Source organism: Brassica napus, chromosome A4, assembly GCF_020379485.1.
Source record: "Brassica napus cultivar Da-Ae chromosome A4, Da-Ae, whole genome shotgun sequence".
Taxonomy (NCBI): Eukaryota; Viridiplantae; Streptophyta; class Magnoliopsida; order Brassicales; family Brassicaceae; genus Brassica; species Brassica napus.
The window spans coordinates 4,147,973-4,170,486 of NC_063437.1; the positions used below are offsets into that span (position 1 = coordinate 4,147,973).

A 22,514-nucleotide genomic window follows, 5' to 3' on the forward strand; every position below is an offset into this window, starting at 1 on the left:
TCTTCTTCTCTCTCTACTTCTAGTTTTTGGTAATGACAAGCAATGGTATTAAAAGCATATGTCGTTGCTTTGATTCAGTCCACAACTTCTCTGCCTTTTTATCCGATGGTGGCTTAGGCGGAGGAGCACTGTGTTATATTATGGGCCAGTGTGGTTGATGTTGTTTTTGTGCTTCAACTGCTTTATATTGCAGCTTATGGAATCAGTTCTTGGGTAAATTGTTTGTGTTCTCATCGATTTTTACATTTTTGTGTTGTTGTAAGGTTTTCTGTGGGGAGCCAATCCAACAGCCAGTTCCATCGGCGTCACATCATTCTACATCAATCCGTCCTAGGGTTCGAGAATACCAAAGAGGTAAAGCTTTAACTTTAGTAGATTCTTTTCTATGTTCGTATTAATTATAAGAATACCAAGAATCTGATTATGAGTATGTGTTAGTCTATGGTAACAACGCTGGTATTGAAACGTGTGTTGACTATTAATGTTTAGGCGCTGGTAAAACCACAATGTGTGCCAAGTATGCTTATTATCATCAGAAGAAAGTTTACAAACCAGCTCGGTATGTGTCGATAGTTTTAGGGCTGTTGCAATCGATCGGCTTGAACAGAATGCTACCAAGACTAGGATTCCTTATTATTGAAGGTATGAAGGTTTCTTATCTTAGTATTAGCTTTCTTCTTACATGTTTTTAAGACCTTTGGTGCTTCTGTTTCCAATATAATAGTACTTCACGTGTTGGAATATGTATAAATCGATGGAATTTCTTTTGTGATGATGAAGTCAAAGTACAACCATAAAAATTCATGAAAGTTTTTGATTTAGGCTCGATGTTTGGTCTAATACTGTGGCTGCAAAAACCAAACAACTGTACACAAATAAGACTGATTCTGATTCGAACAGCGGTGTTGCGGCGGTAATTTCGTCTACAAATTACCTTCCACAAATAACCATCCACATTGACATACTTACATTCTTTTTATGCATACTCGTCTATAAATAACCGTCCACAAATATCCATCCACACACACTCAATATGTACTTAACCATGTTCAAATTTGGGTTTCTATACCATTTACATGTACACAACTCTCTCATCCATATTTCCCTAGTCAACAAAACGTTTTTCCATATTATGTATGTCCCCACTTTTTTTATCCCTGTTTTTTATATCCATACTTTTTATGTCCTTAAAACTAGTATTTAACAAATTAAATTTTATATTATATCAAAGTATTTATATATGGATATCAAAATAAGGAAAAAAGTATTTTTTATTCATATGGTATATATGTTTTTCGGATGCAGATATTATTAACTAACGTTGTTAATACCTCAAAATGCTAATAAATACAAGAAAATCTACTTGAATTTATTCAAGCTTAATAACATATTTTATCACCTATATTTGTGTATATTCTAAAACATGTTTACATATTTTATAGTCAAATTTATTTTTATCATTACATTACACATGTAATAATTTGCACAAATATAAAATTTTAACATTTAAATATAGATACACGATAAAAAATTATATCGAATATATTCATTTTTTTGAAGATAAACCCACCTTTTGAAACGGCGGATCAAAATCTATTGCACTCTTTAAAATAAAATAAAAACAGTTTCTTTATAAAGAAGTACAACCCGGAATTGGATTCGAAGAAAACACAATCTCTCTGTCTACTGCCCCCTTCTAGTTTCGGCCCAGTCAAATATGCAGTTATCATCGGTTGCTTAAATGGGCCTACAAATTAATCGTAACACACATTTTCTACGCGATTTTTTCTTCTCTTTGGTTTCAAATCGATTATTCGATAAAGATTCCTAACATAGTAGCGACAAACTTGTCAAAACATCAATCAATATTATCAACTTTATAGTATTTTCTAAATGGCACAAAATCTGGTTCCTGCATAGCCAAACCGTTTCGTACTACTTTTGATAAAACAAACTAAAAGCAAATGATTAAACAATTAACGAAGAGTACGACTTAATTAATCGGAATTTAATTACATCCATTACCTTCTCCTTGTGTACGTTACCAGTTATCTTCTAAGTGTCACGCGAGAAACCTGATGATGCCTATAAAGCAAAGACGTCTTGTAGTATAAGATTTTCAAAGCAAAACAAGAAACATGATCAAACTATTAACCATGCACGAGCTAATCGGAATATTTGCATCCATTACCCTCCTCATATATGTTGCATGTCTCTTTCACACCAAACGACGTCGTGTGAACCTGCCTCCGGGACCAAATCCATGGCCAGTGATAGGCAACATGTTTCAGCTGGCTGGTTTACCGCCGCACCACTCATTGACTAATCTTTCGCGGCGTCACGGACCTATCATGACTTTGCGGCTCGGCTCGATGCTGACGGTTGTGATCTCTTCGAGCGAAGTGGCTCGGGAGATTTTGAAGAAGCACGACGCAGCTTTGGCTGGTCGGAAGATTTATGAGGCGATGAAAGGAGGGAAGAGTAGTGATGGCTCGCTGATCACGGCTCAGTACGGTCCGTATTGGCGGATGCTGCGTCGGCTCTGTACCACTCAGTTCTTTGTCACGCGCCGTCTTGATGCTATGAGTGACGTACGCTCTAGGTGCGTCGATCAGATGCTTAGGTTCGTGGAGGAGGGCGGTCAAAACGGTACGTTGTATTAATAATATACAATCAAAGGTTTTTATTACAATTTACAAATATAGATGGAACACAGTAGTTTTCACAGCTCGGTACTCTTGTTTCGGTATTACGGCCATCTTCGAATTTGAATTTAGGACAAAGTTTATGAACATGCAAATTATATGACTAATGTTATTTTAAACCATTTCTATTAAAAGAAATATATGCAAAGTCAACTCGTTAAATATCTTATATATTAAAACAGAAGTCATAAATTTGATTCATGTGTGATTTTTTTAAAAAATAGACATAATGGACATATTCCTAAAAATTCATGTTACATCTAATCTCTAATCTTATCATTTAAAATTTGAACATACCAGAAATATTTATTGGACTATCAATAATTAGATTTAAACATTAGATGATCCATTGGATTTATAGATAGTATAAATTAAGTAGATATAATTTAATGGTGTAATACTATACCTCCATATGTTAATTATTTAAATATTTGTCGATGTTAACTTTAAAATTATAAATATTTTTTTTAAATAACGAAAAGCATATTATCTAACAATGATTAATCTTTACTACATTAAACCAATGAAAACAAATTTTAAACTATAAATTTTATTTTAAAAATTAAACAAAAACTAAATGTTTAATTATTTACTCGATAATATAAATCTATGAAGAAAAAATTTTAATTTTTTTAAAACTTTCTAAATTTGTGAAATGTTACAATATTTTTGACTATGATAACAAAACAATATTTTACGAATCTTTATATATATAGTTACGATTTTAATAATGAAATAATAATCCAAAATATATATATAAAAAAGATACAAATACATGTGAAAGTTTGAAACAATCTATTCAATGAAAAAAATATACCGTAAACTTATTATGTTTTAAAAATTGATAGATACATATATATTATAATATATACCAATTTAGAATCGAAACAAAATGTTTATATAAAAATAAATGAAAACAAAAACCCGCGCGGTTGCGCGGATCGAGATCTAGTATATATTGGGGGTGATTGGTTGGGCTTTATCTACCTACTTTAGTTTTATTTTTTTCTAAATCATTAAATTTTACCAATCATGCTTTAGCTTTATTTTTCAAAGCTAAAGCCTACATCAAATTTCTATTAATTTTTACCAATCATGCTTTAGCTTTATTTTTAAAACTACAAAAAAAAATAAAGCAAACATTTTTCTTATGTATTTTAGTTAAAAAATCTACATCTTTCATTTTTAGGCTGTAAAAACTGTAGAATTAAAAAATATCTATAATATCAAATAAATAAGATAATCATATTAAAAAACATCTATAAATATTTTACTCTAATTTTGGGTGCTTTTAAATTATTGAAATATTTTAAATAATATTAATATTAATTACATATCACATTTTAAATAACAATAAAGTTTGATAATTTTTAAAAATATTAATAAAAATTATTTTAAGTGATAAAATAATAATTAATTTATATATACATCACATATTTTATTTTAAAATACTTGCAACCTATAGCTTATAGCTACAACAAATTTAACTACAGCAAAAGTCTCTGTAAAAATAATCTACAGTAACAACTTTACAAATACAACCAATTTATCTACAGCTATACTTTTACGGCTAACATTCTATAGCCACAGTCGAACCAATCATCACCACTATATATGTGGCCGTCGGCTAGTATAGTATGTGTAATTGGTGGATTTAACATAGCCCATAGTTTGAGACGGTGCTTAGACTCATGTGGTTTTTATGTGTTAGCTACGCTAGGGTGCAGTCAGTGGCGGATCTAGAGTAATATTTAGTATGGGGCGCATATTAAATTAGATATATAAACTAAGGGTATGTAAATAAATTTTGTTTAAATTTCTCGTGCAGTGGTACGATACATCGCGTATACTATTTTACGTTGTATAGTCTCACATCTACTATAAGAAAATAATATTATATATTCACCCATAGTCTTTAAGTCCAACTCAAGTGATCCTTGATAGGATTTTAAGGTTTCAAAACTTTTGGTAAGAAACCTAAAATATTCAAAATTTTGATCATGAAACTAATAATAATGTGTATTATACACAATTTACATATATACCAAGTAATACTATTTTACATTGTATAGAGTCAATTCACTACAAGCAAATGTTATATATATTCACCCATATATAGACTTTTAGCTAACTATAGTCATCTCTTCATAAGATTTTAAGGTTTTGAAAATTTTAGTTAATTGAAAACCCAAATATTCAAATCTTATCATGAAACTAATAATAAAATGTCTACTTATGTAATTTACATACTATGAGTTTTCTTGCACGATGCGCTGAAATAATAATTTTAAATATAATTTGTTTTAGTTTGTTTTGTTTACATTTTAGTATTGTTATTTCTATATTTTAATTTTATGGATTTGACCAAAAAAAAATCATAAATGTAATTATATGTATTCTTGTTTCTTTTTATTTAGTTTAATTATTTTAATTTTATTTTATTTAAACTTCAATATAATTAAATTTATATTTCCTAAGAATAAAAATTTATTTATATTATCATAAATATTTATTTAAATATGTGTGTTATCCCCTAGTTTTAAATTTATATATATATATATATGTTTAATAAATTCTGGATTTTGATATATTTTATTATAATTTTTTAAAACTGGTAAAATAAATTTGTTAATTTACTTAATGAACCGATAAATTTAAATAAAATTTTAGCCAATTAAATATTCAACAGAAAATTTATTTGATTAATATTTTTTAGTTTTATATTTGTAAGGCACACTTACAAATAATTTTTATAAAATATAGGAAAAATGTTTGTCAGTTACATGAAGTATATTCTAATATGGTGGAAACCATCCAAAGTATTAGAATATGTTAATAATTACACCATGTTTATGTTAATACATGCCACATATACAAAGTTAAATTTAATATGGTGGCAACATCATAATCAAGTTTAATTTATTCTAAACTTAGTTATTGGGGTCATTCTGTAATTTTATAAACCTAAACCCTAATAACAAACCCCGACCCGACCCAACCCATAATCCTGACCCAACATAACTATTCTTTCCCCAAATCAATTTAGTTAGGGTTTTAAAGGAAAAAAATAGGGATTTCGAAAAGAGAGACTGAGAGAGACAGTGGCGGACGCAAGTGATGAGGAATGGGGTCACGTGCCCCCAACTAAATTTTATTTTCCTGCAGTAATTACTTTAAATTTAAGAAATGCTCCATAATCCTATAACTAGACATAATGAAATAAAATGTTGTGCCCCCATCTAATAATGACTCTGCATCCGCCCCTGGAGAGAGATTTAAGAGGACAGAGAGAGATTCAATTTCTTCATAATATAGACAGAGAAAAAGAGAGAGAGAGAGAGAGAGAGAGAGAGAGAGAGAGAGAGAGAGAGAGAGAGAGAGAGAGAGAGAGAGAGAGAGAGAGAGAGAGAGAGAGAGAGAGAGAGAGAGAATCGATTTCAGGTTTGAGAAACAAAGACAGACTGTTGAATCGAAGAACACGATGAAGTAAGCAACTGTGAACCCTTAATTGTTTACTTGGATTTAATCGAAGTTAGAGTGTCAATCGAAGAAAGAGGCTCTCTCTGTCCCTCAAATCTCTCTAAATTTCTTTCTTTTCGAAACCCCTATTTTTTTCCTTTAGAACCCTAACTAAATCGAGTAAGGAAAGAATATTTATGTCGGGTCGGTTTATGGGTTTAGGTCAGGTTTTATTAATAGAGGTGCATGTTTATAAAATTACAAAATGATCTCAATAACTAATTCTAAATTCAATTAAACCAGATTATGATGTTGCTACCATATTAAATTTAAGTTCGTATATATGGCATATATTAACATAAACATGATGTAGTTATTGACATATTCTAATACTTTGGATGATTTTTACCGTATTAGAGCATACTCCGTGTAGCTGACAAACTTTGCTCCTAAAATATATATACTTAAACCAAATATCAGATATAGAAATAATAATTAGTCATTATTACATTTAAAAATGACATTTTTTGTAACCATCAATGATTGGTGAACATGCGGACTGCCCGGATCCCACGAGTGAATAGAAAGTTGGATCTACATTGGAAATAAATGATTAATCTCTATTAATAAACTTGCTAACAAAACGAATCATAGAGCGTGCATGTTGAAGAATGAGCCGGCGACTCATAGACACCGGAAGCTCAGTGGGGTTTCATAGGTCTCGACCTTTATGTAAGAGTTGAAGTTCCAAAAGGGTTTTTGCTCACCATCCAAGCCTCCCATTTTTTGTAAAGAAAATTTACTTTCATGGTTGATTTACGAGTTATTAGTTATTAGTATTACCATATTTACTTATTTTTGCTAAAATGAACATTTATAAAGGAAATTATACATATCACAATTAAGTGATGCCATATCACAAATTTTCAAAGTTATGTCAATCTTTTTTGGTGAGAATTAAAAAAAAACGATTAAACTAAGGGTCATTAAATTAAACTCTTATGTATAATAAATAGTAATTATATTATTAATTGCTAATAATTTATATTTTTAAATAATGTCTAGAGAGGATATCAAGTAATGCTATTTTACATTATAGAGTCACATTCGCTTCAAGAAAATATTATATTTAACTATATAATTTTTTAGGTTGAGTGATAGAATAGGCTTTTGATTCAAAATAATAGTAATTCAAGTGATCTCTTGTTAGCATTTAAGGTTTCAAAAGTTTAGTAAAGAAACCCCAAAACATTCAAAATTTATATCATGAAACTATAATAATAAAATACTATTCATAATTTACATATATCAAGTAATACTATTTTACATTGTATAAAGTCACATTCACTTCAAGAAAAAATGATATTCAACTATGTAGGTTTTTAGTCAAATTCAAGTGATTTCTTGATAGGATTTTATTGTTTCAAAAGTTTAGTAAAGAAACCTAAAATATTTAAATATTCATCATGAAACTAATACTAAAACGTGGACCATTTATATTTTACATATGTATCAGGTACAAAAACTATCGACGTGGGGAGATATTTCTTCTTGATGGCATTTAACCTCATAGGAAACCTTATGTTCTCAAGAGATTTGCTTGATCCCGATTCAAAAAGAGGCTCCGAGTTTTTATACCACACCGGAAAAGTGATGGAGTTCGCTGGAAAACCCAACGTTGCCGATTTCTTTCCACTCCTAAGGTTTATTGACCCACAAGGCATCAGAAGAAAAACGCAGTTTCACGTGGAACGCGCGTTTGAGATCGCCGGAGAGTTTATCAAAGAAAGAGCTGAGGTTAGGGAGAGAGAAAGGAGCGATGAGAAAACGAAGGATTACTTAGATGTTCTTCTCGGGTTTCGCGGTGGCGATGGAGTTGACGAAGAACCTGCTAGGTTCTCTGCAAGAGATATCAACGTTACTGTTTTCGTAAGTATATATTTTTACTTCTAACGGTTATTCTATTATTTCAAATTTGTTTTCGTAAGTAATATATTCATATTTTGTTTAATGTATGACTAAACGTAACGTTTATTCAATGTTTGAATTGATAGGAAATGTTTACGGCGGGGACGGACACAACAACGAGCACGTTGGAGTGGGCATTAGCTGAGCTACTACACAACCCAAGAACCCTAACCAAACTTCAAAACCTACTCCGAACCTACTTCAAGTCCCCGAACCAGAAACTCCAAGAGGAACACCTCCCGAACCTTCCGTATCTCTCGGCGGTCATCATGGAAACCCTAAGGCTTCATCCACCTCTTCCTTTCCTGGTCCCACACAAGGCCATGTCCACTTGTCACATCTTCGACAAATACACTATCCCTAAAGAAACACAAGTCTTGGTCAATGTTTGGGCCATTGGTCGTGACCCTGCAACATGGGTGGACCCGAATATGTTCAAACCCGAGAGATTTATAACCGACCCGAATCCAAGAGACTTCAAAGGACAAGATTACGAGTTCTTACCGTTCGGGTCGGGACGAAGGATGTGTCCGGCTTTGCCTTTGGCGTCACGGGTGTTGCCGTTGGCGATTGGGTCTATGGTGAGATCGTTTGATTGGGCCTTAGCTGATGGCCTCAAGGGAGAAGAAATGGATATGGGAGAAAAGATTGGTATTACATTGAAGAAAGCTGTTCCTTTGGAAGCGATTCCCATTCCTTATCGAGGGGATTAGATTTGGGCATGCTTCTGGCGATGTATAGTTTAACACTTCAATCATCAAAACCGGATCCAATAAGCATATACTCCCAATAAAACGGATCTAAAATGTGAGTAGTTATTTAAGTTTGTTTTGGAGAATTTGATTGACGATATAGTTGATCTAGTTGTTAAGTTGATCACATTTGTCGTTATCTTGTCTTTTTTTTTTGTTGGTTGGAAATAAAAACTAAATATTTTGTTTTTAAATAGCTATTGTGCTTACATGAATACGTAGCAAGCAATTACTAGAATGTATGTATGCAAACGTGACATGTAATTAGCTACCAACCCATCGTCCCTTCCAAAAGTCGGAACCTTTTGGCCCTCTCATCTCCAGTCACCACTTTAAAATAAAAGAAAACAGTATAATAGCCTCACCCAAGAACACACTCAAGAACGAACGTAAACTTTTTTCTTAACATGTATCAGAGCCATTGATTTTGAAAAGTAGATTACCCCAAGATGTGAATTTTATCAAAACGATGAGCTAATTTGCAGACAGACCTCTGTCGCGATTTTTGTTTTTTGTTTTTAACTTTTGAGTAGAAATAGAATAGCCAGCATAGTACCACTATTTTCTCTAGAACTTCATCTTGAGATATAAACATTCTCAATTGTCATTGGACAATAATGTCGATTCACCGATAACCTTAAATCAACCAAAGGAAAACTCAAAGCACACACAAAGTAGCTATAACTCGAAACAAACATACGGTCTAAACATTCCGATTAGTTATTACATTATCCGATGCTGAAACATAGAATCTGAAAGCTCCAAGTCCAACATATGAGAAGACAGCAAAAACAGAACACAAACAGAAAGAATCAAAGAGCTTTAAGCATATCCTCAGCACTACTGTTGGTAAAAGCACCTCCTTCTTCAAGATTCAGAACCTTCACAACACCATCCTCCGCAAGGATCGCGTACCTTCGTGACCTAACTCCGAGTCCCACGGGCTTATCCCTCAAATCCAACTCCACGCCAAGCTTCCCCGTGAACTCTCCGTTACCATCGGAGAGAAGCATCACCTCGTCGTTGACCCCGAGGTCCTTCCTCCAGGCTTCCATCACGAACGCGTCGTTCACGGAGACGCACGCGATGACGTCGACGCCTTTGGATCTGAGCTCTGCGGCTTGGGAGACGAATCCGGGGACGTGTTTCTGCGAGCAGGTGGGCGTGAAGGCTCCCGGGACGGCGAAGAGGATGGTTTTCTTCCCGGCGGTTAGGGAGGAGACGGTGACGGTTTTGACGTCGTTGGTGGTGGGGTCGAGGTAGGAGAGGGTGGAGTCGGGGAGTTTGTCTCCGACGGAAATGGCGGAGGTGATGGTTGTTGCGAAGGATCTGGTGGTGGAGACGGAGCTGCTGCGGCGGGTGTTGAATTTGAGGGAGAGATTAGGAGCGAGAGAGCGCGTGAAGGAGAGCGGCGCCGTGAATGCGGAGGTTGGGGAACGTAACGGTTTGGCGACGGAGGAGGAGGAGGAGAGGAGTCTGGAGACGGAGATAGAAGTCGCCATGGATGATAGTGTTGAGCGGTTCAAATGAAAGGTTATTTGTTTGGTGAGTGACTCAAGATGGTGACTTCCCGGATGAGAAAAGTAAGGGGGAAACTAGGAAGCTCAAAAATTGGGCCTTTTGTTTGTAAATGGGCCTATTGTTCGGGAATGGTCCCGAGGGTGTACTGATTTTATTTATTTGAGAAAAAAACATAAAAATAAATGTTAGATTTTAATATTTTACTAGTGATCTGCATTTGGAAAGCACGTTTTCAAAATTAGATAAATTTATTTTAAATGAATTTGTATATAAGCTAGTGGATAAATCTAAATATATTTATCTGGAACCGCGAACCAAACTCTACCGAACTAAAAAAAATCAAAACCAAAATTAAATTGAAATCGAACTAAGAACCAAATGTGTATTTGAATTTTTAAAATATAAATTATGTATTAACAAATATTAATTATATTTAATTCCTAAATAACCAAATATTCTAAAAATATTATTTATAAATTATTCTAAAAATATTATTTATAATTCCTAAATAACCATAATTTTGTCATGTCATATCTATCACCTTTGAAATAATGTTCCTATATAGTAGTAATTTCAATTACTGAACATTTTGGACAATAAAAGTAATCATGGTCATAAGCTGTCAAATACGTTTCCAATATTTTAATCTTGTTCTAGTCCTGATTCAACCCATTTGTAAACTTCATATCGCTCTGTTGTTCAATTTTAAATGCTCGGCTCATACATCTCTGCCCAAAAAAAAAGCAAATAAAAAGCATCACACAAAGAGCTTTCAAGTTTTTTTTTGGTTTAAAAAACTTTCAAGTTTTCCAACGTGTCAAACTATTTCATGTTTCTCCATTTTATGAAAGGCCATTTGGAATTGAGCATACTGAATGATTCAGAGTGATGTATGGTAACTGCAATTGATAGGGATGCAAAGCGATTCCGACGAAGAGGAAGAGCCGGAACGATCATCGATGACGTTGAAGATTAGGGTGAGATGAGATGGGCGTAAAACGGACTATCTCAAATTTTTGTAAGCCTATACATATGATCCGACTTTTTCTGTGAAGAGTAAAAACATATGTGACATGGCAATTTGAAGATTTCTGATTGGCTGGTTTTTTATGCTGACATGGATATGTTCAATGGAGTTCATATATCATTTTTAGTATTGTATAGATATTTTTGTTACATTACAATTGCACACACACCTTTATATAATGAATACACCTATATACATTTGTGGAACTGGAATGTCATAATGAGTTATGGTGGTTAAACCCAATTGCTATACACTAATTATAGTATAAGCTGTCATATAGTTTTAGTTATAATCAAAATATGTACCTTATTAACAACTTGCGGGGATAGCTCAGTTGGGAGAGCGTCAGACTGAAGATCTGAAGGTCGCGTGTTCGATACACGTTCACCGCATTCTATTTTTTATTTCTCTTAATTATTACGATGTCGTTTCGTATTAATAAAAAACTTAAAACTAGGCTTTTTGAAGAACGGGTCCGAAAAAAGTTCTTTCATAAGCCCATAACGTATCTCATTTACTAAGCCCGTGTTTCCTCATTAGGCATTACATTTGTTCGAACCCAGCGCACCAATGTGCAGAAGGGCTTAAGTCTTCACCCTTAACCTTTCGGAAAACCTACCAACTTGTATATTGTTTTTTTTTTTTTTGCTAAAAACCAACTTGTATATTGTTTCAGATGTAAAATATAATTACAGTATATACTGGTCGTGATTCAAACTGATAACAACAATCTTCTCCAGATTGTGATTAAGATTGCTAACGAGCCAAATATGCAACCAAACCAAAAACCACACAGCCACCCACCGTTCCGGAAAAAGGGGAAGACCTTGATTAGGGATTACAAAATCAATTATTTGGTTTATGGTTTTGTTCGTATGAAATGAAAGAGTATAGGGGTTGTTTTGCAAATGTAACTAATTAAACAAGTGAGTCAGTCCACGGAGCTTCCCACTAAAAGAATCCCTACTGCCATCTGAGCTGAGGAGGGCGATACACTCGACTTTCGAATGCTTCGTCTTCTACATTGAATCCTTCTGCTAGATATGGATCCCCGTCTTCTCCTACCATCATCGCAATCCGTAAGCCATCACTCTGTACCTTTTGATTCAACGTCATTGTTCTTAAGCGATTTTTAGTGCTCTTCTGATCAAATTGCGTAACCTTGGCGGTTTCTCCGAGATTTAGGTTTGCGTGCTGGTGTTCTACTTCGTCTACTTGGCCGTCGCCGGAGAAATCCTCCCCGGAAAAGTTATCCGCGGCGTCGTTTTATCAGATGGCTCTCAGCTTCGGTACCGATGCAATGGTTACTTGATCTGATTCTACTCTACTATATACAAGATTATTTGAGCTCGAAACGTTTAATCTCTCCCAAAACATGTTTAGGTCTATTCGCACTGTCATTGCTGGTTGCTATTTTGGGAATCTCTGCCAAACTCGGCGTTTTGTCACCTCTTGTAAGTGTTGTTACCATGATCAAATCAAGACGAATGTTAAGACTGTAATGATATACTCGTTTTTTTAATTGAGTTGAAGATTGTAATTGCTTTTGATTAGGTGGTTGCTGATAGAGGACTTGAGTTGCTCTCAGCTACTTTTATCTTCTGTGTTTTGGTAAGATTGGTTTGCTTTGCTTTGATCTTATTCTTCTTCTTGTACAACAGTATCAGATTTGCGCCTCTTAATGTGGCTCAGGTGACACTGGTATTGTACATTACTGGGCGCAGTTCTTCCGATAAGAGTTCTTCCCTAAAACCTCACGTCTCAGGATATCTTGTACACGACTGGTACTGTCATAATACGTTTGTAGATATACATGTTTTCGTTATTCCACAAACCGTTGTTTTAGATTTATATTTATTTTTTTACTTGGGCAAGAGCAAAACTAAGGAAGAATCCATAGTCTGTTGTATGATATGAGTGTGAAATAACGATTTGGAGGAAATGATTGGTATAGAAGCATGCAGAATGTTGAGTTGTTTCTTTCTCCTAGGAAGACTAAAGTTTGCTCTTTATTCTTATCAATTAGCAGTGACGTAGCTTTTGCACTTTGTCAGTTATGGTTTTTTGTCTTCACTTGCTACTTCCAAACAGCTGCTTTGACTTTTTTTTTTGTTCTCATCTTGTTTGTTTCATGTGATAGGTGGTTTGGAATACAGCTGAATCCTCAGTTTATTGGCATTGATCTCAAGTAATCCGTCTTTCCTTTTTCTTCTTCTATGTGTATGCCCGGGCAGGATCGCTGCTTCGATTTGCTTCAGGATCACTGATTCGTTTACACATGTTTCTGATGATAGGAGTTATTACGTGTGTTGTTGTGTAGGTTTTTCTTTGTCAGAGCCGGGATGATGGGATGGCTGCTTATCAATCTCTCTATTCTTGCAAAATGTGTCCAGGATGGTTCCTTGAGTCAGTCCATGATTCTTTACCAGATTTTCTGTGCGGTACATTTGGTTTTACTTGCAACTCCTACTTCTTGAAGTTCTCTGATCATTCGCGTTTTGTTAGCTTTGATTAACTTTGTGATTGCAGTTATATATATTGGACTACTTTGTTCATGAAGAATATATGACCTCCACGTAAGTTCATGGCGTCTTGAGCAAATAGAACATAATTGTCTTATTATCTCATTTAGTTGGGTCTTTCTAAGTACGGATTGTCATTTTTTTTTCCGCAGGTGGGACATAATTGCAGAGAGGTTGGGCTTTATGCTGGTGTTTGGAGATCTTCTGTGGATTCCTTTCACTTTTAGCATCCAGGCATGTAAACAGTTGTTGTAGGACACAACAACATTCTTGAATGCTTGATCACTCTGTGACTGGATTGTCTTCTACTTGGTACAGGGATGGTGGCTTTTGCACAACAAAGTAGAACTAACTGTTCCTGGTATTGTAGCCAATTGCTTTGTGTTCTTGATAGGGTAAGTTCTTTGTTATTGGGTTATATATACATTCTCAGAAACTAAACTAAGAAACCCACATTTCTTTTTTTTTTTCTGGCAGGTACATGGTTTTTAGAGGGGCTAACAAACAAAAACATATCTTTAAGAAAAACCCTAAAACACCTATATGGGGCAAACCTCCAGTGGTGGTTGGTGGAAAGTTGCTTGCTTCAGGCTATTGGTATGGTCCTTTTCTCATTCTTTAGTTTCTTTTCTTGGTTTCACCGTCTCTATCTTTGATTCTCCATCATGTTGGGACTGGTCAACAATACTACGATAACTTAGATGCTATTTTAAACATGGCAGGGGAATCGCAAGGCACTGTAATTACCTTGGCGACTTGATGCTTGCTCTGTCTTTCAGTTTGCCCTGTGGAATAAGGTAAATTTTCTGCTTGAGTGCACCTTACAAAGCCTAAGATATGTTGACTTGATGCTTGCTGTGTCCAACGTTTAAATGTTGATCTGTAACCTGAGAGTTTGATTGGTAACACCATTTGAACTTTCCAAAAGGTTTGCAAGCTCATTGTTTTATCACTTAGACAAAACTAATCTAAGATGTTTCTACGATGTTGTTCTTGTGCATTGTCTCAGTTCTCCGGTTCCATATTTCTACCCGATATACCTCCTGATACTGTTGATATGGAGAGAGCGAAGAGACGAGGAACGATGTGCAGAGAAGTACAAGGAGATTTGGCCTAAGTATCTTAGACTGGTTCCCTATAGAATCCTTCCTTATGTCTATTAATTAATGATAGTGCAATGTCATGGATCCTTTGAGATATATTCATCCTTGTGTCTTTCTTTCATTTTCTTGTTTCATGATCTGACATTAGAATATTGTATATTCCATTATAGCTTTTACACATCGCAAATCCTTTTTTCCCATATTAAACTATTCTTTTCATGTTTTCTTTTACTTACTACCATAAATCAAATATTTACTTGCAAGGCTCGAGATTCTCATGCGCGCCACGCCAAGCTCTACGTTTGGCAAGAGCCACGATTAGCAAGAATACGCATATGACCAGTGAAAAGACGTAAATGATTTTGAAGACGACGACAAACTTGAAGTAATGTTGTGGATGATGCTAGGACTGGCCTTCTTCTTCAGACAACACGCAGTACTTCCATCTCTGTAAAAAGTAAGGTTTTAGCTAATCAAACACCGACAGTGTTGTAAGTTAAGGCATTGAACAATAATTTCTATTGAAAACGAACAGTTGAAAAACCAAATCAGATATAATTAATAAATCCAAAATCACATGTCATGTATTCATAATTGACCTTCCGAGATGCATAAACATCAATAATTCTCAAAAAGAATTATTCACCAGATTCATAATTGACTTTCTTCAGAGTTCATGATCCATAACAAACTCTGTATGCAAGAAATAATAGTTTTTTTTTTTGTAAATTAAAAAGAATAGTAATTACTAGTTGAAAACAAGTAACTTGCTATTATTATGGTCACTGTTTGCTTTTTTTTTGTATTACCAAAATATTCGGAATTGAAGCCCTAGTTTTTACAGGTCCAAAATCGTAGACAAAGCACCATCTCCATTATCTAGATCTAAAAATATGTATCTTAAAAGTAAATTTTCTTACATTTCTCTGATGTGGATGTCAATATAATAATATACTTTATGGAAATGAAAAGCACTATATTGATGCATACCAAAAAGGCAAAAAGATAAATAAAACAGGGTGTCTTTTTCTTGGTCATCGATGACGAAGTTTAGGAATTGTATAAAGAGAATAAAGAGAACTCATAAAAAAAGGGTTTATAGGTGAAATACACCACATTATAAGTCAAACATTATTTTATTTTCTTAAGTATGATTAAATACGGGAACATTTGTTTCTATTCATAATCAACTAGGTGGATGTCCGCGATTTCGCGGTTTTGAATGTTTTGTAATAATATATTTATTATATTTTTTTAAATTAAACTATATTTTTATCATTATGTGTTTTTTGTTAAATATTTTTCTAAAAATGATTGTTTTTAAAAAAGGATAAATATGAATATTTTAAATACTTTTTGATATTTTGTATTGGTAATTTTATTAAAATTAGTTATATATAATATTCATGATTCAGTTTTTAATAAACCTGCTTAAGTTTTGAAGGTATATATAATACTGAAAATTTTGAAATATTTTATATAGTTTAGAAATACTTGACAAGTACGGATTTGACTAAAACTTGTTTTTTTATGAAGCACTATATATATTATATAAATCAAATATTTAATTACCATCAATTATTTTGTAATATATTTAGGTCGTTTGGATAATGATAAAACTCGTTCTAGAACTGATTTTCTTACTCATAAAATAAAATAAACTGAAAATCATTAACAAATAGGTTATAATATTATTTCTCAAACTCTCTATATGATCAACACCTAACAAAAAATTAATTAAGTGATTTCTCATTTAATATAAAATGTAATTTCAAAATAGATTTTATAAATTAATTTATAAGCTTGTATAAATGACTTAAAACCTCTTATCATAATTTAAAACATACGATAAGCTAAGATAAAAAAATTTATAAATATATTTATAATTTTTATAAATGATTTATAAAGCTTGTATGAATTTTATAAATGATTTATAAAGCTTCTCAATTAATATATAGTAGGATAGTAGGATGAGATTTTAAGTTAAATTTTATAAATTAATTTATAAGCTCTCATAGATGACATACAAACTTTATAATAATTTAAAATATACAATAAGCAAAGAGAAATAATTTGATAAATGTTTTTAAAAATGATTTATATAAAATGTTTGTCATTTTTTATTTTATGTATTTTATAAATATAAAAATGATGAATTTATTTCTCTTTCTATAATTATTACCATAAATCATTATTTTTAATTATGTAAATTATTTGGCAAGTGATATTAATTGGTTATAGACTTACCTTTTTTTTAGATCTAAATAAATAAAAAAAGTTTTAAAATTATCGACTAATCAAATTATAACAATTTTGTAAGAAGTCACCTATAATCGATACGTAAGCAAAAGTCACTAAAGTGACTTCTCAATTAATATATAGTAGGATTTGCACTATATACCACAATATAATTGTCAAAATGACATGTATGATTTAAATCCAAAAGCCTAAAGGAATGAAAGTACAGTACAATCTGTAATTAGAGATCATACAAGACACGTTTAAGACTTACCAAAACAAGTTGTATACTACGGTCATGTTGTTAGAAAAGCAAATGAGTTTGATATCTTGATTGATGCTGATGATACATGCAAACGAAGAGTTGCCGTTGTTACGGTTGATCTGTCTCTGTCTAAATCTCGGATCTAATTTTCTATGTTCAGAGATATCAAAGTCGCATTTTTCTTGCGAATCTAGAAAAAAGGCTTATTGTTCTAGAAAATAATATTCTATGGAATTTCGAAGTCAAACTGTCTAAATGCTTAATATTATGATGCAATAGAGTTGAAAAGAAGAAATATAATACACAAACTAGTTTACAATTCGTTTGACGGTTTGGAGCTAGAGAAGGTTTATTTTTGGGCCGTCCATGGTGCGGTAGGAGTCATGCATTTCCAGAAATAATACTTCTAAGTTACCAAATTACCCCCGTAAGCTGCTCCTTTATTTATAAACTAATATAGGGGTAAAAACGAGAATAAGCCAAAAACTGCCAACTCTAAACCACGTGAGAGAGATCCAACGGCTGAAAAACTGTTACTTGGAGAAGATGCCAGAGATCTAAACCCTTAATCAACCTCTCACCTGCATCTATAAATACCAAAGCCTTCCCTTCTAGTGGTCCACCAACTCACATCTCTCTCTCTCGTCTGCTTTATTCCGCATCTTTTTGATATTCTCTCTCGATCAATCCGTCACAAACCATGTCTGCCTTCACCAGCAAATACGCCGGTATACTCTTTCTCCATCGTATTCACTTGTAATCGCTTCGTGTTCACGTTGTTAACTATCTAGATCTGGATTGTATTTGTTACCGTTGATTGAAATGGATCTCTCGATGAAACTAGCGTAGATCTGACTATGTATATTAATAGTGAACGATCTACTCAAATTATTTTCAATATCGTAGTGATTTGTTCCGTTTAGTGATTGCTTGTGCGGTACTGTTGCTTGCTCTGTGGATCGAAACTGAATCTCTAGTTGAATTCTATTGGAAATTAGCGTAGATCTGACTTGTAGTGAAAGATCGAATCAAATTGTATTCTCGATCTGAAGGTTTTCAGTTGTTTTCTCGTAATGATTTGTTCCGTTTGTGTACAGATGAGTTGATCGCTAACGCTGCCTACATCGGCACACCCGGGAAGGGTATTCTCGCCGCCGATGAGTCCACCGGTACCATCGGAAAGCGTCTTGCGAGCATCAACGTCGAGAACGTTGAGACAAACAGACGTGCTCTCCGTGAGCTTCTCTTCACCGCCCCTGGTGCTCTCCCTTGCCTCAGCGGTGTCATCCTCTTCGAGGAAACTCTTTACCAAAAGAGCTCCGATGGTAAGGCATCAAATCTTGTTTATGTGTGTTGCAGAGGTTTTTGATTGTGATTGGTTTGCACAGGCAAGCTTTTCGTTGACATCTTGAAGGAAGGAGGAGTTCTTCCAGGTATCAAAGTCGACAAGGGTACCGTCGAGCTAGCCGGAACCAACGGTGAGACCACCACTCAGGGTCTCGACGGTCTCGGTGAGCGTTGCAAGAAGTACTACGAAGCTGGTGCACGTTTCGCCAAGTGGCGTGCGGTTCTCAAGATCGGCGAGAACGAGCCATCAGAGCATTCCATCCACGAGAACGCTTACGGGTTGGCTAGATACGCTGTTATCTGCCAGGAGAACGGTCTTGTACCCATCGTTGAGCCTGAGATTCTTGTTGACGGATCCCATGACATCCACAAGTGTGCTGCCGTCACTGAGCGTGTCCTTGCTGCTTGCTACAAGGCTCTTAGCGACCACCACGTCTTGCTTGAGGGAACTTTGTTGAAGCCTAACATGGTCACACCTGGTTCCGACAGCGCCAAGGTTGCGCCGGAGGTTATCGCTGAGCACACCGTCCGTGCTCTTCAGAGAACCGTCCCACCGGCTGTTCCAGCTATCGTGTTCTTGTCTGGAGGACAGAGCGAGGAGGAGGCGACCAAGAACTTGAACGCGATGAACCAGTTGAAGACCAAGAAGCCATGGTCATTGTCTTTCTCTTTCGGACGTGCGTTGCAGCAGAGCACTTTGAAGACATGGGCGGGTAAAGAGGAGAACGTCAAGGCCGCTCAAGAGGCGTTGTATGTGAGGTGCAAGGCTAACTCTGAAGCCACGCTCGGAACATACAAAGGTGATGCTAAGCTTGGTGATGGAGCCGCGGAGAGCCTTCACGTGAAGGACTACAAGTACTGAGGAGCGTCCTTGTTGTGACGTACTCATCACCCTCGATATATTTCTAAGGGTTTCTTCTACTTTTTTTTTTTTTTTTTGCTTGACAATATCGGATTAACGATGCTTTTTTCGATTTTTGTTTTCGATTTGTGTTTGATTTTCGTTGGGTGTTGTTTAGAATGGTGAGTGTTTGAGAAAAAAACGCACAAATAAAAGGCCATGTGAGGTTATTTCTGTTGAGCTTATATGAACATGAAGTAAATTGGGCCTACTCTTTGAATGGTGTTATTAAGTTCTCCACTAACTATCATTGAAGCTTTTGTCATGTTCGACCAAAATGTTGAGTTAATATGGTTTGCTAGCACGTTTGTCTCTGTTTGTAGGATCAAATTTAAGCAACCAGAAACATTCATTCCCCGGCCCACCGGAAACGAATGTAAATGGCATAGTCCGTAAATATAGTGTGGCTTTTGTGGGTAGACAGGTATTTAACTATTTATGAACCCACACATGGCTGCGATTGGTGACGGCGGAATTGATAATAAAAGCGGTACGAAATTAAAATGCGGGACAGTACAAGTGCAGTTCGTGCAAAATTGAAATGTGGTAGGTTTTCAATAAAAAACGGTGCGGAATATTGTTTGATTGGTGACGATATATATTTGCGGTATTGGATAATTTTTTAAAAGTAAAATAATAATGATATAAAATATAGAATATATTAAAATAATATATGAAATAGCTGTAATTTACATTTTATGTAATAACTAATATTTATATAGCTTAAAGTTACCGATCACTTGTCATAAATATATTAATATTTATAAATATGACTAACACATTTGATTGTGTTAAACAAAAAAAAAAGACTTAACACATTTGATTTCATCACCTGCGTAAGTACTTCAGTTTACAATAATTATTTAACATCATTACTAACCAATTTTACTAACGCTAATTATGTCAACACTACAAGAAAACTCAAGCTTAACGAGGAATATTAACGAGGAAAAACAAACTTCGTAAGTTTACGTCAACTTTACGAGGATTTTACGTGAATAACGGTATTATCGTTATTTCCTCGTAAACTAACGACAAAAACCGTTCGTCGTAAAGTCGATGTAATGTGACGTGTCATTTACGTGGAAATAACGATGATATTATGTTTCACGTACGTTCCTCGTAAAGTGGACGTAAACTTCGCGTGTTATTTACGAGGAAACTATTTACATGGATTTAGCGAGGAAATTTTGAATCCACCAACTTTGTAAGTGACACACGTTTTTTTTTGCACCAAATTAATTTTCGTCGTAAATTTATAGGAAAATTACAACTACCAGATTCGAAATTTCCTATAAATATGGATGTTTGAGCATCATTTTAAACACACCAACAACAAAAAACGTAAAAGAAAAAAAAATAGCTGGCTCCGGAACTATTTACGAGTTGCGGAAGTGGATGTATATGCATAGAGATGCTAACGGGAGAGTGACGAAAGAATACCTTGCGGGGCTGGAGACATTTATGCATCAAGCAGATTCAACACCGCTCGCCCAAGAAAGTGGTAAGATATTTTGTCCTTGTCGGAAATGCAACAATTCGAAACTGGCAAACCGTGAAAATGTTTGGAAGCATTTAATAAATAGAGGTTTCACGCCAAATTAGCATATATGGTTTCAACATGGAAAATGTTTTAATTATGATCAGAATGAAGCTAGTAGTAGTAATAGGAATTTTCAGGAAGAACCGGTTGATCATCATTTGCATAATGAACATAGTTACCATCAGGAGGAGATGGTAGATTATGATAGGGTTCATGATATGGTAGCTGATGCATTCGTAGCTCATGATGAAGATGAAGAACGTAATATAGATGCAAAAAAGTTTTACGAAATGTTAAACGCGGCGAATCAACCACTTTACAGTGGTTGTAGAGAAGGTCTCTCTAAATTATCGTTGGCTGCTAGAATGATGAATATTAAAACTGATCACAATCTACCTGAAAGTTGCATGAACGAATGAGCTGACTTGTTTAAAGAGTATTTGCCGGAAGACAATGTGTCTGCTGATTCTTATTATGAGATTCATAAACTGGTTTATAGTCTTGGGTTGCCTTCGGAGATGATAGATGTTTGCATCGACAACTGCATGATATATTGGGGAGATGATGAGAAGCTAGAAGAATGTCGATTCTGCAAGAAGCCACAATTCAAGCCGCAAGGACGGGGACGTAATAGGATACCGTACCAAAGGATGTGGTACCTACCAATTACAGACAGATTGAAAAGATTGTATCAATCAGAGCAGACTGCTGAGAAGATGAGATGGCATGCCGAGCATAATCAAACGGATGGTGAGATGACTCATCCATCAGATGCAAGAGCCTGGAAACATTTCAACAAAGTATATCCGGATTTCGCTAGCAATAGCCGCAATGTGTATCTCGGACTATGCACAGATGGATTTAGTCCGTTTGGAATGTCAGGGAGACAATATTCATTGTGGCCAGTCTTTCTTACACCATACAATCTGCCACCGGAGATGTGCATGCAACGGAAATTGCTATTCTTGACCATATTAATATCTGGTCCGAACCATCCAAAAAGGTCCCTGGATGTTTTCTTACAACCACTGATAAAAGAGTTGAAGGATTTGTGTTCAATAGGGGTGAGGACGTATGACTGTTCAATGAAGACAAATTTTACGATGCGAGCGATGCTTTTGTGGACCATAAGTGATTTTCCTGCCTATGGGATGTTGTCTGGA

General features: G+C 34.7%; 4 protein-coding genes and 1 non-coding gene across 6 annotated transcripts; 4 read left to right on the plus strand and 1 right to left on the minus strand.

The window, feature by feature from the left end:
* The first annotated feature begins 1,585 nt into the window (after positions 1–1,585).
* Positions 1,586–9,095, plus strand: LOC106425527 (cytochrome P450 76A1-like). The gene is made up of 3 exons (XM_013866251.3): positions 1,586–2,649; positions 7,681–8,093; positions 8,219–9,095. Exons 1-3 carry the CDS (start codon positions 2,139–2,141, stop codon positions 8,843–8,845), a joined length of 1,551 nt encoding a protein of 516 aa, XP_013721705.2. The 5' UTR covers positions 1,586–2,138; the 3' UTR covers positions 8,846–9,095.
* A 441-nt stretch (positions 9,096–9,536) lies between these two features.
* Positions 9,537–10,483, minus strand: LOC106425470 (peroxiredoxin-2E, chloroplastic-like). Its single transcript, XM_013866204.3, has one exon. It carries the CDS (start codon positions 10,384–10,386, stop codon positions 9,697–9,699), a length of 690 nt encoding a protein of 229 aa, XP_013721658.2. The 5' UTR covers positions 10,387–10,483; the 3' UTR covers positions 9,537–9,696.
* A 1,268-nt stretch (positions 10,484–11,751) lies between these two features.
* Positions 11,752–11,824, plus strand: TRNAF-GAA. Its single transcript has one exon. It is a non-coding gene; the product is annotated as a tRNA-Phe (tRNA).
* A 444-nt stretch (positions 11,825–12,268) lies between these two features.
* On the plus strand, positions 12,269–15,244 carry LOC106425486 (delta(14)-sterol reductase). 2 transcript variants are annotated; one of them, XM_013866219.3, is made up of 13 exons: positions 12,269–12,511; positions 12,618–12,735; positions 12,816–12,886; positions 12,987–13,043; positions 13,125–13,216; positions 13,573–13,620; positions 13,753–13,873; positions 13,962–14,008; positions 14,107–14,188; positions 14,273–14,349; positions 14,432–14,551; positions 14,677–14,751; positions 14,964–15,244. In XM_013866219.3, the coding sequence occupies exons 1-13, from the start codon at positions 12,476–12,478 to the stop codon at positions 15,115–15,117; spliced, it is 1,098 nt and encodes a 365-aa protein (XP_013721673.2). In that variant the 5' UTR covers positions 12,269–12,475; the 3' UTR covers positions 15,118–15,244. The 2 variants fall into 2 exon arrangements, with proteins under 2 accessions (XP_013721673.2, XP_013721674.2); XM_013866220.3 differs by having other exon boundaries at positions 12,278–12,511; positions 12,618–12,721.
* A 2,845-nt stretch (positions 15,245–18,089) lies between these two features.
* On the plus strand, positions 18,090–20,022 carry LOC106425542 (fructose-bisphosphate aldolase 8, cytosolic-like). The gene is made up of 3 exons (XM_013866264.3): positions 18,090–18,288; positions 18,658–18,885; positions 18,949–20,022. Exons 1-3 carry the CDS (start codon positions 18,261–18,263, stop codon positions 19,767–19,769), a joined length of 1,077 nt encoding a protein of 358 aa, XP_013721718.2. The 5' UTR covers positions 18,090–18,260; the 3' UTR covers positions 19,770–20,022.
* The last annotated feature ends 2,492 nt before the right edge of the window (positions 20,023–22,514 follow it).